The sequence below is a fragment of the Actinia tenebrosa genome, unplaced genomic scaffold (genome assembly GCF_029948245.1).
Source record: "Actinia tenebrosa isolate PJP-AT-01 unplaced genomic scaffold, QUT_ActTen_1.0 PGA_scaffold4__44_contigs__length_22323623, whole genome shotgun sequence".
NCBI classification, from domain to species: domain Eukaryota; kingdom Metazoa; phylum Cnidaria; class Anthozoa; order Actiniaria; family Actiniidae; genus Actinia; species Actinia tenebrosa.
Genome location: NW_028292581.1, coordinates 14178602 through 14193020, shown reverse-complemented (window position 1 = coordinate 14193020; position 14419 = coordinate 14178602). Strand labels below are relative to the sequence as shown.

The 14419-nt window shown below is 36.8% G+C and overlaps 2 protein-coding genes across 2 annotated transcripts; both read right to left on the bottom strand.

Annotated features, from left to right (window-relative positions):
• Nucleotides 1-316: 316 nt before the first annotated feature.
• Nucleotides 317-4340, bottom strand: LOC116288121 (EH domain-containing protein 3). The gene is made up of 2 exons (XM_031694864.2): nt 3277-4340; nt 317-1871 (listed from the first exon to the last, which is right to left on the bottom strand). Exons 1-2 carry the CDS (start codon nt 4189-4191, stop codon nt 1149-1151), a joined length of 1638 nt encoding a protein of 545 aa, XP_031550724.1. The 5' UTR covers nt 4192-4340; the 3' UTR covers nt 317-1148.
• A 1427-nt stretch (nt 4341-5767) lies between these two features.
• Nucleotides 5768-14387, bottom strand: LOC116288120 (uncharacterized). The gene is made up of 11 exons (XM_089037117.1): nt 14123-14387; nt 13316-13519; nt 12754-12864; nt 12372-12443; nt 11454-11560; nt 10790-10946; nt 10193-10305; nt 9501-9614; nt 8286-8983; nt 7564-7601; nt 5768-6701 (listed from the first exon to the last, which is right to left on the bottom strand). The coding sequence occupies exons 2-11, from the start codon at nt 13454-13456 to the stop codon at nt 6591-6593; spliced, it is 1662 nt and encodes a 553-aa protein (XP_088893243.1). The 5' UTR covers nt 13457-13519; nt 14123-14387; the 3' UTR covers nt 5768-6590.
• Between the last annotated feature and the right edge of the window lie 32 nt (nt 14388-14419).

Below are 14419 nucleotides of genomic sequence, written 5' to 3'. Positions count from 1 at the left end.
GCCAAGCATTCCAACAGGTAATGATGTTGGTTGTCTTGGAAACAGTTTGAAGTAGATGATAAAATCACTGTCAAAATTGCAGTAAATGCATTATTATCACTATCATCATAGACAGAGAAGAAAAACGACAAGGCTGCTACTTTCGCAATTTTTTTCTTTATCATTTTCGCTAATACCTCGAAGTAGAATTGCTCGAGGTTAGCAGAATTTTGTGTAAAGTTTAAAAAACAAGAGACATGAATGAAACACTAAACTTTTTTTAGCATGAATGAGAGATAAAGAAAAAAATTCATGCTAAAAAAAGCTTAGTGTTTCATTCATGTTTCTTGTTTTTTAAACTTTACACAAAATTCTGCTAACCTCGAGCAATTCTACTTCGAGGTATTAGCGAAAATGTTAGTTTTTGTGCTGATTAAAACATCCTCTCTCCCAACGTTCAGGGCGTTATATCTCAAATACGCATTCCTTAAATTTCTCCAAATTTTGGTATTTTGTTAATCAGCCCCAAAAGAGCCTGTTTATTAAATATAAAGCTTATTAACGCATAAACGTAGAAAGTAGAACCCGTTTTTCTGCCCTGTCATCATCATCATAATTATTATAATTAAAACTGTCAACCTGCCAAACTCAACTAAGAAGTTATGTATAGAATATTCTTACTTATTCGAACTAATCACTTAAATTCAATAAAATAATATACACAAGTATCTTACAGCATTGACCACTCACTAACCAGGACTACATTTACAAAGTAAGTCAATCACTTTGTATAGTGAAAACTTCAGCCAATCAGAAGAAAAGAGGGCAAAATCAGTATCATAACTAACAGGTATTAAGTGCTTATCAACCAATTGTTTTAAAGTAGAACAAGCTGGAAACGCATTGCACAAAAAAATAATTTGGGTATTTCGCATCTTAACCTCAGCCAATCACAATCTTTCATTCATGTTCATTCCCAAAGTTGTTGTTAATATCTTAATGTTATTTCTCAGATATCAAGGCATAGATGCTTGCTTCTGATTGGTTCAGTTTGATTGCTTTGTTTTCGTTCTATGTTGTGATTGGCTAGCATTGTAAAAGTGGTCCTGGTTATTGTGTTCACACTGTAAACGTTCAACATACAGTTTTTAAGAATTCCCTAAAAAAGCTTAGTCATACTCAATTGGATCAGCCCGACTGTTTTGCCTTTTAGATGGTGGTATCAAGTGGTTGGGTAGTTCTTCTGGAATATCATTATCTTCTAGTTTGATTTTGATCAGGTACATTGCGAGAGCAAATTCATCTCTATCTAGGCATCCATCGCGGTCAACATCAGAAAGCTTCCAAATGCGACCCAAAGCAGTATTTGGTAGTTTGGATTTGACCATTTCTTTCTTCGCCTTGGCACCAGAAACTTTCCCATCTGCTGGATTTAAAGACTCGAAAATCTTGTCATAGACAGGTTGGAAATCTCTTACAATCCATTCATTACTTCCTGCACCCAATGCAACTCCCTCACAAGCTCCTTGAGAGAATGGGTTATTTGTTGAATGTCTGATGGTAAAGGCGCCACCTGTAACAGGAGGTTTGTCAGCGTCATCATGCTGCTCCTGGGGGATCATTTGCATTAATCTTGGGATGTCGTTAGCAAGCATGCTGTCCAGATTTTGAATCAGTTTGGTGCGCATCCCACTGAACTTTGAAAAATCATGGTGCTGAAGTTGATCTTTAAACTTGGAGAGTGATGGGAAGTCTCCCGGAGAGATGTTGTGTTCTGCTTGGATTTTACTGTAGATATCTATCAGGTTCTTGATGAGCTGTTCTTTCTTTTTCTCCTTGCCAAACATAGATGGCATTTGATTCTTTAGCTCAGAAATAATATAGGCATGTACCTAAACGAGAGGAAAAAATCATGAATAATTAAATTCAACACAACTTATTATAAACTCTATACAGCTATTTCAAAAAAGGTTTGTGAATTCTGTTGCATGTCGCATGCTGAATGCCACATGTTTTTTTACCGATCTTGAAAAAAGTTTGGGAAAATTCCATATTGTCGTGACCTTTTGCTGATTGCATTCACATCACTCATAGGGCATTTAGGGCACATGCATCAAAACCTTTACCACCTTTTTGCTTAATTCAAATTCTAAAGAATATCAGCTCCCAAGATTTTTTTATACAATGATTTTGAATGGCACACCATGAACACCACACAAGTCACTCACTTGTACTGTCTAGCATATAAGCCTTTAGACGAGAGTGTTTACTGATAAAATACAAATACAAGTGGGACATTCCATGATGTCAAGGTGGCAATGGCTGATGGAAGAAAAAAGGGTAATGCTGGCTAATCGGGGCTATGGTCACTCTCGTCTGTGATTCACATTCTGAAAAAATGAGCAATTTAGCGAGACCCTCCGATGTGTACGGAAAAGTATTCCAATTTCTACCGTTGACTTTAAAATCAGCAAACGAGATGATAATGTAAAAAATTTAAACCAATCAAATTACCAGAGCCTTCAATTTTTCGTTAGAAAGATGAGTAGGCTTTGGGTACGAGAATGGGCTATGGTTGTTCTAGTCTTAACCACATAACTTTTTACCTTCAGAATCATTTTTATCCCTCATACAAATAAACAATATTCATTACAAAAGTAAATAAACAAAACCACCTTTTTAAAAACTGGACCCCTGTCCAAGTGGTGGCTATGGCCTTTCCAATATACAACAGCTTGCCTGCATTCTCATTGAGGGAAGCACCGGTGGCATGCACCGCTAATGCACTGCCTCTCACCAATGCGGCCTGAGTTAGAGTCCTGGCGATCTCGATGTTGTATGTGAGTAGAGTTGTTTATTGGTTTTCTCCTGTGCTTTGAGGATTTTCCGAGTTCTCCGGCTTTCCTCCCTCCTCAAAAATCAACTTCTAAATTCTAATTCGATCTCTGGGCTTTCACTTAGTTTGGAGGCTAGCTCTGTTGTGATTGTCCCACGCTGTGATACAACAGCGAAAAGCTTTGTAGATTTTTAGATTTTTTAGATTAGCTGTATTTCCAATAGTGTGGGATAAAAATGTATATGGCATGAGATAAAAATGTGCAGTCAAAGGTCAAGAAAAATGCAATTTGTCTTGATAAAACCACATGTGATACTTGGGTCTATTAGCATGAATCAACTAATCAAATAATCTACATGGAAATCACCATCTGTAACACCATTTAAAATAATAAAACAAACCACAAACCGATATCTAGACAATAAAGACTATTGTTTAAGATTTCAAATCTTATAACTTACCTTTGCTAGGCGAGCTCTCTTGATGAAATCATTGAGTTTCCTCAGAGCTGCATTCTTGGGCAAATCTTGCATATCTCTGAACAAATCGGTAGCCTCCATCTCGAATAATTTTCGATTGTCGTCAATCTGTAGGGGCTGATTCCAGAAGGACCCAATATATACACGTGCAACCTCTGGAGTATTTATGACTTTGCCCAAAGACCACATCAGGGCTCCATAGACTCTCATCAACTGCTGCGTTGTGACCATGTCTGCTTTGTTCAAGACGATGCGAATTTTTTCATCGTAGTTCTTAAGAACCTCTATTCCTCTTTGGAATTCATCCGAAATATCAAGCTTATGAGCATCGAAGAGTAAGATAATGCGATCGCAACGTTCTGCGAACCATTTTAAGACGCCGGTGAAGTCGTACCCTCGTGCGACACTCTGCTTTTCACCGGATAGGATTCCAGGGGTGTCTACGATCGTAAGACTCTCTAATACAGCATTTGGCAGCTCAGAGCAGCAGAAACGATTCAAGAAAGCATTACCGAAGGAGCTGAGTGAGCGGAATTGCTTTTTTGGGTCAACTATAAGGGCATTCCCAGGTATGACTTGACTCGTGTCTCCATGCATCACAGCTATGAAGCTATCTGTTGTAGGCTCTGGTCCAATTCTAATGCCAGGGAAATCTTGTTCTAGTAGATATTTAATGAATGTGGTCTTTCCTGTAGAGTACTGTCCTACTAAGAGAACCATAGGCTTAGCGTGGAAGTCTGGTTCAGTCAATGGAGGTGAATGGAAGTCGCTAAACAAGTACTGATCTTCTAAAGGTTTGAGATTTTTCATGTAGAGTTTTTTCAAGCCATCCAACACCGACCCGAAAACTTGTGGGTTTTTACGGCCACTTTCGCTCTTACTCATGAAAGAAAACATCGTTAGGCCTGTTTAGGTCCTTGTCTTGCCTCTCTGAGGGTTTTTATGAGGTATTATGGAGTTAATTTGGTGATTTTTGCTCTTCAATCCCACACTTCCCTTATTACGTTTGGAAACTAATATAAGTCATCACTGAACGAGTAAGCCGCTCCCTTCCGCCTCCCTTTGCGCATGCCTCAACGTCACATCTTATGACGTCACTTCCAGGTTGGGATCAAATACTCATGACTCATAATAATCACGAGCTTTATTATTACTTCATTGCTAATAATAATAATAATAATAATAATAATAATAATAATAATAATAACAAATGATAATGATATCCACATATTTCGAAAAATATACATATCATGTCTTGTAAGTAAAGATCTGAAATTGTCAGTGATTTTTTTAAAAGCTTAAAAGCTTTTAAAATAGCTGATGGTATAATAATAATAGGCTTTTAGATTTCGAGAGGGTAAACACATACAGTAACAGTAGTTAAAAAACACTAATGACTCTGTGGTATATGGTGGTGTCATACTCACAAATACCAGAATCCCATGAACACTCTCTCCTAGCTGTCAGTCAAATATTAAAAAATGAGACGATTGATTTGCAAAGCATTCTCTCTCGGTAGCTGTGCTGAATAATAATGATCGTACTGTCATCAAACAGGCTTCACTTCGAGTGTCAAGATATTTTTCTATTCACACCACGTACCATTCTCTTGAGAATAAGATTCCGTGTTGCGTAGTTGTTACCATATTCGTGTGTTTTATCATGTGCAACGGTTAAACAAAGAAATGATACTTTAGGGAATGACACGTGGTCTGACATGGGAAAATATTAAGCCCAAGGTAAAGAGGTACTGTGAACGACCGAGCAAATCAGATGGATGACTATAAAAGAAGAAATGAAGAGCGGAAGAAAACTGTCACGGTTTGATCAGAAAACGAAACAGAACAGAAAACTGACACCAAACAGTATTTATTAGCGGAAGTCAAACTCAAATAATAATGAATTTGGACCTGAAAGAACCCCATTGCTTGCATGCAGCTTGTAAGGTACTTGCGTAACTCATGTTTCTACGGTTACGATTCAGCTCTAGACACAATTTTAAGATTCTACCTTTTTTGGCAGCAGTATTTGCATGGAATGTTTAAAGCGAAATTAATTCCCTGTAGTGCGAACAAACTTATTTGGGTATTTTCTTCGAGTCCATCATAGTATCAGTGATGTGAGAGAGCGTAAATTTGTAACACGCATGCGCGCTTGCTATGTATCAAAATGAGTTGGACATAGTAAATCCGCTGACCCTGTTAATCGTCTCCTGCTGCCCAGGATCTTCTCAAAACAAAGAAATGCGCCATCTCTGCGAATGTAAAATTGACCGTTTTGTGATCCAAGTGAAGTGAGCTTGTTCGGCTAAGAATTAATATTATCGAAAGGTTGGAAGTGATAATGTCGAACTTCACGAAGAATTACTCAGAAGTCTCTCGGAGGTGTCCAAACAGGACCCTTTGCCAAAATGGCGGCCGGAAATGCTTAAAATGAGTAAAAATTAAACTGAGTGAAAAACCAATACCAGCACTAGAAAGAGCACCTTTATTTTAGTTACCCCACAAAGATCAATTCAGTTAGCTGCAGTGATACAAACGTCTGCAAAATTTGTCGTGTCAATATTTTCATTTGAGTTTTCTCAGCCATATAAATTCTGACATAATGAATCTTATTATATTATAAACAAAACGATCTTCTTGTACAATTCGGAATTGTTAGGTACGAGCAATGTTTTTAAAATCTTTAAAATCTTACGAGCCTTTAGGACGAACATTAGGATGAGTCCAATAAGTATTTAAATTTGTATTCCCTCATGAGAACAAAAGAAACTGAACAAAAGAAAGTGTGCAAGGGAGTCTGGTAGTAGAGGCCAGTGACGCCATCATGCAAACGTCCTATTTGAGAACTCACCTCACATCACGAGGGATCTAGTATCTATCAATTCCGAATTGTACAAGAAGATAGTGCGATTTCCTATACAGATTCTTTGAAGTTCTGAAACTGCTGATTTTTTATTCATATAACACAGCAGGGTTGTGCGAATAAATGTTTTCAGTATGGCTGTATATGAATGTTTTTATTGCCTTAGAAGATAAATTATTTGTTTGAGTTACATCTAAATTACTGTTAGTATCTTCTCAACTGATGAATTTCAACAGCGATCGTCCGGAATGGGAAAACATACCCCAAAAAGTTCTAAAAAGACTTGCCTTCATTTTGGCTCAGTTTTCTAAGTCTTAATTCCATGACTTCATGAAATATTAACGACGGACATCAATAATAGTTAATAGCTCAGCATTTTCATTCTTTCTTCTATAATTTTTTATGATTCTTGATCTCCATCCACGCGTTTTTCATTCTTGCAGCTCTTGGCTCAAGTTATTGACTTCATTAACAAGATTTACGTGTTCATCTAACAATGTTTCTATTTCTTGTTTCCTTTTCTGGTAATTTTCTTGAGCTTCCTGGATTAAAAGGAAACAAAAATCTATAGTAAGAAATAAATAAGAAGCCAAAACATTGCAGCAAAGTAACATTTAAGGACGTTACAGCTTCATGGGCGAAAGATCCCATCTTCAGATCCTTTTCAATCTTGCATGATGAAAGTACGTGCATCATACTAGAAATACGAGCTAATAAAAATGTTGGTCACTGAGTTCGTTTAGCCATCAGATTTCGTGAGATTTCACCATTTTGTGGTAAAAACGCGCGAAAACGCAAACATGGAAAGCTCTAAAAGAGAAGCCATATTTTACTGCAAAATAAATTGACCGCCAATTTTTCATAGAATATCAAGATTCCTAGCTAATTCATACGCAGATCGAATATTAGGTTTCGCAGAGGGGGAAAAAACCAAAAAAAGTCATATCTTGATAAGAAAACTGGAAAGACGATAAAGACTTTGTAGATATTTCAATTTTAGACTATATATTGACATGTTTATGTGGGTTCGATTCCAAAACGTCTTGACTCGGCGGTTTTTTTGGGCTCCGCCAATTAGTGAAGTTTTCTAAACTCCTTTAATAAGACTTCATTGACAAAATTATAGCATAACTCGCGCGCATAAAACATGTCGCGTCTGGATTGGTCATGTCGTAGAAGCATTAAAAGTGACTTCAAAGAAAGTAAAAAAATCACTTATAAAAGTGTATCAAGTTACGACAGGTTTGAACAGAAACAAAACAAGTAAAAACTCAGAAAATAACACTGTATCCGTTCAGGATTTTAAAGGATTTCCAAGGGCTTAGTTATGGATGTCATTTTTAGCATTCTTAGAAATTTAAGATTGTGACCATCAGTTTTAAAATTGAGGCATCATGTAAATACCTGGATATGTCTGTTAACTTCTTCCTGTTTTTGTAAATCTGTGAAACAAACAAAATTGAAATATTTGAAATAATTAGAAAGTTTCAATTGAGAATAGTGTGATTTTAAAAAATCTCGGTGATTTTAAAAAATCGTTGTGATTTTAAAAAATCGCGGGCACTTCATGTGAAGATTTCCAACCTTGGAAGATTTATAAACTCTGTTAAAATTCGGTCTATCGACCTAATGTAAAAACTAAGTCTATCTAAATGGAATTGAAGAAAAAGATTTTCTCAGTAAGTCCCGCAGTATGAGGAAATTAGTAAAAGTGTAACGTTTTTAGTATTCAATTGCGAAATTCAATTGTATTGCGATCCATTGTTTTTCAAACTTTATGAATTGGAATTTTATTCGCTCATTCCGTAAATCTAAATAAAGTTTGAGAAAGAACAAGGCTATAGTTAAGCATTAGTTGTGTTTATCATACACATTCTTCTAACTTTATTTGAAAGCGCTATATTTCTTCAGGTTTTCGTCACTAGAGAAAGTTTGAACAAAACATAAGCTGGGAATATGGGATTTGGTCAAAAGGGGACTTGGAAATGGGATTAGGACCCTCTTTTGAAATTTAAAAATATATTAAATAAATTTTATTTTTTTCTTGACAAGTAACGAAAAAAAAAAAAAAAATCAAAACAAAAAAACAACATCGACAATAATCGAATCTTAATAAGAAGTAATACCTCGATCTTCGGGGTTATATATGTCCACATCATTAACACTTCCAGTTTCATCAATGACATTCAAGGTAACTGCTACATTCACTCCAGATATTCTGTTGGATAAATCCTCGATAGCTTCATCTCTTTGCTCCTGTTCAGCACTTGTATGAATATCGCTTCCAGTTATACCGTTATGGTTTGTCTTCTGTTCGTTTTTCAATTCATTGTTATTCACGATATCATGTCCAATGTCTTCTGAGCTAATACTATCAACTTCAGGACTAAAACCTTCTTCATTTGTAGTAGCTGCTCCATCATTAGTAATCCCTAATTGCTGTTTATAAAACTCACTAGCAGCAGTAGCAGGAGGAGTGAAAGGAGGTATAGTCTCCGTATCTACAGCTGCAACAATAGCTACTTTCCCTGTGTGTGATTTATTCTGCACTCCAATGATCGACCCTGTTGTTCCACAACCTCTTGTAACGGGTCGGCTTATCTGTGGTAGATCATAGGCATTAAAGTTGATCACGGAGGGAGAGGACCAGCCCGACAGCGATGATAAAGCCCCAGAGCGTTGTTTTTGTTGTGAAGAACGAGTTGCGTAGATTCGTGGCCGATTGTAGCTTTGCTTGAAGCGTGCTGGGGCTGTATGAGGAGGGCGAGATGGAGCAGTGAAGTATGGAAGAGGCACTAGTATTGTGTGAGGGCACTGTTTTGTTCTGAAAAAAAAAAGAAAAAAGAATCATTTTGAGAGGTTACATGCATATATGGATGGATGTATGGATGGATGTATGGATGGATGTATGGATGGATGTATGGATGGCTGGTGGATGGAGGGGAGTGAATGGATTGGTGGATTGAATAAATGGGTTGATGGATGGATTAATGAGTAAGTGGGTGAATTGAAGCCAATGGATGGACAGAGGGATGGACGGACTGCTGCATGTATAGGTGGATGGTTGGATTAGTAGGTGAGTGGATGGGTGGATGGGTGGATGATTGGAAGAGTGGATGGGTAGATAATGGGTGGGTGAGTGGCTGGATTGGATAGATGGGTTGGTGGACAGATGAGTAAGTGAGTGGGTAAGACCAAATGGATGGACCAAAAGAGGGAGGAAGGAAGGACAGAAAGACAGACAGGGGGATGGACTGATGGATGCATGGATGGATGCATGGATGAGTGGGTGGCTGGGTGGATGAGTGAGTGGGTGGGTGGGTGGGTTAATGGAGGCTTACAATTTGTTCTTTTGGCCTTGATCATAATTATTTTCTGTGTCCTTGCCATTTTTATCAGGTAGGACTTCAGACTCCCCTTCATTGGAGCTTGAATGTGAAGCTTTGAAAGGCTTTCTGTAATACAACAACAACAACAACAATAATGATATTAAATAGGTAAATGAATGACTGAAATGTGGCTTAGAAATGATCGTTAGAGTAGTATTCCAGGACAAATGAACTTCTAAATTCTAATTTGATCTAGAAAGGGCCTGGATAAAAATGTCTCTGTAAAATTCCAATAGCATTCCAAAATATGAATATCCAATCATCTTAAGAGCAACGTGGTTGATTACAGAATGCCCCTTGCCCCTATCAAATTGTATAGTTGTCTTTTTTTGTGTTTAGTATTTTCTTAAAAGTGAACCACTTTTTCAGAGAGTGTCAACACTTTGCCCCACTTCCTCAGTTTATTGAGTATTTATCTTACGTATGCCAAATTGTAGATTCAATCTCTGTCTTGACCAAGCCAGCCACAGGAATTTTTTGCTTGGCTTTACATTCAGGTGGAATCAACGTTACTATGGTAATGAAACATAACATTGAAACCTTTTGAATAATAACTTTATCTAGCTTGCATCATAGTCCATAGTTAACTATGATGCATCCAAGCATTGCTATTCTAAAAACGTTTTATAAATTATAAAACTTACGTATTTAAAGGCAATGGAGAAGACGTTTGTATGTAGTGCATGCTTGATGCTTGTTTTAGTCTTTGTTTGCTTTTTACTGGGGAAATGAGGCTGCACAGAGAATCAATGCTTCCCTGGAGAATCAAAGAAGGATAAAATATGTCAATGAATGCGCAGACTTAGTAGCTCTTAGTCACATCATGCATAGCAGTGGATATATTGATTCCTGGTTCATTTGAATATTTTAAACTCTTCCCTTCCCTTCCCTTCCCTTCCCTTCCCTTCTCTTTTCTTTTCTTCTCTTTTCTTCCCTTCTCTTCTCTCTTTTACTCCATTCCTTTCCATTCCATGCCATTCTCTTGTTTTCTATTCCATACCATTCCATCCTACCACCACTCCATATCATTCTATCAGAGTGATTTTCCTAAGACAGTGAAACAGTTTCTAGCAGTTAGTTCATAATATAGTCAAACAGGCACAAAAGAAATAAATAACCTCTATTAGTCTACTAATTATTTCAGTGTCTGTGGAAAATTACTCTATTTCACTCTTAAATGGGTTACACTTGTGAATTACAACTGCTTAGATGTCATCAATGACATACACATTTCTACTTACATTACAAACTTTTTTATAGACTTCATCAATTCCTAACAGTTCGTTCTGTATCCCCTCCTTCTCAACATCAAATAAAATTCTTGAATTTGCTTCACTTGGATTCCTTGGTGCAGCATCATTCCCATGCAGTAAAGTGGACACTGGACACACAGATTGTCTAGAGCAAAGAATGAAAATGCCAATGAGACAGTCATTTTTTAAACAAATTCTGCTATAATAGGTTTAGGGAAGAATGGGTTAAGGGGGAAGTCACATGCAGATACAAGGGGAAGTCACATGTATATGGTGACCATGCAACCCACTCCCCCCCCCCATTTTTGGCTTGGAATTGGTTGGTTTAAACTTAACTTAAATTCTAAAGGTACATTGAGAAGAAAAATTGATTAATAAATTTTTGAATTTAAGTTAATTTTTGGTTGGACATTTTGTACGCCATTGGGAAAACTACCCAATTTGTTTGGTTGGATACTGAAGCATAGCCAGGATTGGTCTATTTCTAAAATGGTTAACCTGAATCCCAATCTTTATATTATATTCATTTATTCATTCAATCATTCATTCCCTCCCTCCCTCCCCCCTCCCTCCCTCCCCCTCCCTCCCTCCCTCCCTTCCTTCCTTCCTTCACTGTATAAATAAATCCTTCATAAAAATAATATCAAAGTACCTTGACAGCTTTGACGTCATATTTGAATTATTAGCTGGGTTACTTGGGATGTGAGTTGCAGTGTGCGCATTTCTTGCACTTGTCCTTTCCAGTTTTGGCTTACTTCGCTGTAAAGAGTAAAAATGGCATGTTTAGAGCTCTATAATTTTGGATATTAGACCTAAGGTCTAATATCAGCAAGACTTAGGGCCTCATCAAGACTCAAAATAACCATTCATTGAAGTAATAGATAAGGTGAAGAAAATCTTCCTTGTTTACAAGGGTAGCACTTACAGTGCCACATTCTTAATGTTGGTCACCAAACTTATTTTTTACTAACCCCAATGAGTCCTTTCCCACCAAGTGTTTCCATCAATTAAAAAAAAGTTTTTATGATAGCATCCAGTGTTAGTCAGCAAAAGCCCCAAATTAGGTATCCCCAAATTCTTAGCCATTTATATTTAAAAGCTTTTGTTGCAAAGAGTACGAAATAATTTTAACTATTTGCAGTCACACTGAGTGAGTTCACGTGCAAATACACAAATTCTCGCTGTCTGATCTGCTAACTAGTAAAAAAAATAAGTTGGGTGGACAAGGTTAGGCATGTTGCACTGTAATATCCAGTGGCTAACAAACCTGTGGCCCTCCTTCCATGATTGAATTGGAATTTAGAAGTAGACCTTTAAGGGAGGAAAACTGGAGAACCCAGAAAAAAAACCTGGAAAACCTCAAAGTACAGGAGAGAACTGACTAGAAACTCTGCTTACATGACACCGAGTCTGGGAATCAAACCCGGGCCACATTGATGAGTAGCCTCCCCAACAGCCACTTTTCAGTGTCATCTGAAACTGGCTGTAGGGGAGACTAATTGATAAGAGGTCCTGCTATTGCTCTCATTGCTACCCAACCCATGCTTCCCATAAAGGTGACAGCATTTACCTTAATTGCTTGTGGAGTAAAACCTATTTTCTCTGTCCCTTTGTGTGCATCAAAGGGATTGGCTACATCTCTCTAAGAAAAATAACAGTAAGTGACGTCAGCTATCATCAAAGAATATAAGTTATCATAAAAAATTGTGACAGTATAGCTTTTTATGACCAGAGCACTTCTATTCACTATGCTTTTAGCTAGTATCTACTTAATATATATTAAACTTTCACCACACCCCATTTTAGTCCAATTCTTACTAATAAGCATTTTGGTCTATTAAACTTTCTCAGCTCCCTTCCCTTTGACTTTAAGACTGTTTTGCATGGATGTTTTCCCAGTACACAGTACACAACTTTTACAAAAGTCAAGATTTTTTTTATGGACAACTTACATATCTACTACTTGATACCCTGTGTTTCACAGGAAAATAATTTGCTCTGCATTTGGCAAGAGGTGGAATTGTTCTTTGTGATCTTGTCAACTTGGAGGTAGCTTCTTCATGCTGTAAGGCAATAGGCATTGTATATATAAATAAACAGAGCCCTAGCTTCGTAGGGAAGGGATGCTCCTCTGCCATAAATTATTATGGCAAAATTGGACCTTTTTCTTTTGAAAAGCAGTAATGGCTAGAACATCTACCATATGGGTTCCATGGCAACAAAGTTGCCATTGTAATTAATTTATCATTGTTGCTATAGCAACACTCAAGCTGTATTTGACATGTTGCTAGAGCAACACTTATAAAAGCCATATTTGATTAGACTATATCAGAGTACATGAAACTTTAACTAATTACCAAGTCCAATATAAGATCACATAAAAGTTGTCATGACGATAAGGAGGCAGTAAGCAACTGCAAACTTCAAAATACAGGGTTTAAAAAATGGCTGTTGAATTGCAAGCCATGAAAAAATAATGATAGTAATAATACATAAAACATAAAATAAACTCACCAATCCAACAAAGACTCCTCCATGCATGTTAACACCGGATGAAAGCCCCTGTGCTGGAATCAGCTCCTTTGGCGGAAACCCATTGGCAAAATGAACATATTTTGGACTGTGTTCGTGACTCTGTCTCGACATCATCATCATGGACACTTGGTATCTCTCAAGTGACTTTGTTCAAGTCAATAGTCATGATGAAACTAAAATATCCTAGAGCAAGAAAACCATTGATTATCAGGTCTACATATGGTCTTTGGTAAACAAGGTTGATCTTTAATACTTGAATGAAGAAATAGATTGTAAACTTATTTCATTTAGGTCAAAATTGAATCAATCCTCAGGAAAAAATAAGGCTAGAAAGCGTAAATGCAAAGATATATGTGGAAGTTAAATTAGGATAACTTCCGAACTGCATGAAATGAAATAACTCGATTAAGTTTTAATATATTTTGTAAAACGCTCAACACAACAGAGCAACAGCTGTAAAGATTGTAGGCTGGCAAAAAAAAAGCGAGAAAAATCTCCAGAAAGCGAAAGCCAATTGATAAAAACTGACAGAAATGTAGTGAAACCAATATAAAAACAGTTCTAATTGATGTGTCATGATATCAATTGTTTATTGTGATACAACGATTGATAATGTGAGAGCATGTTTACGTAAAGTAAACCCATTCCTGCAGGCCACCCAATGAAGTTTATTTTACAACAAATTAACTCTACTAGATCTCATAAAATTCGTCTTTTTTTCTTGATCTCTATTGCTCTTTATCTTCCTAATTCAACGTAAACATGTCTGAGTAAATATAAAATTACCTTCATGACGGATTTTGAATTGATTTTCAAGTCCAAACTATGCGCGTACGGCTTTCCTTGGCAACCATTGAACACTCAACGATCTAAGTCAATAAAGAGTCTTGTGTCCTTGTGATCTCAACTTGAATACGAAAATTTCAAAACTTCATCCTCACATCTTTGTCTTCATTTCAGTTTACTCCAAAACTTAAACTCTAGGAATTTAAAGTCTTTTTAGAAGCGATGAAATTTCTAGTTATTATTTTGCGATATATGTACAGCAAGTCGTACAGCATATAGGATATATCACAATGACGT

Coding starts and splice junctions, on each gene's coding strand:
- LOC116288121 (XM_031694864.2), bottom strand. CDS start 4,191: ATGTTTTCTTTCATGAGTAAGAGCGAAAGTGGCCGTAAAAACCCACAA. Junction 1,872..3,276: donor AGAGAGCTCGCCTAGCAAAG/GTAAGTTATAAG, acceptor CCTCTCGTTTAG/GTACATGCCTATATTATTTC.
- LOC116288120 (XM_089037117.1), bottom strand. CDS start 13,456: ATGATGATGATGTCGAGACAGAGTCACGAACACAGTCCAAAATATGTT. Junction 10,947..11,453: donor ATGACGTCAAAGCTGTCAAG/GTACTTTGATAT, acceptor TCTTTGCTCTAG/ACAATCTGTGTGTCCAGTGT. Junction 8,984..9,500: donor CAAGGCCAAAAGAACAAATT/GTAAGCCTCCAT, acceptor TTTTTTTTTCAG/AACAAAACAGTGCCCTCACA.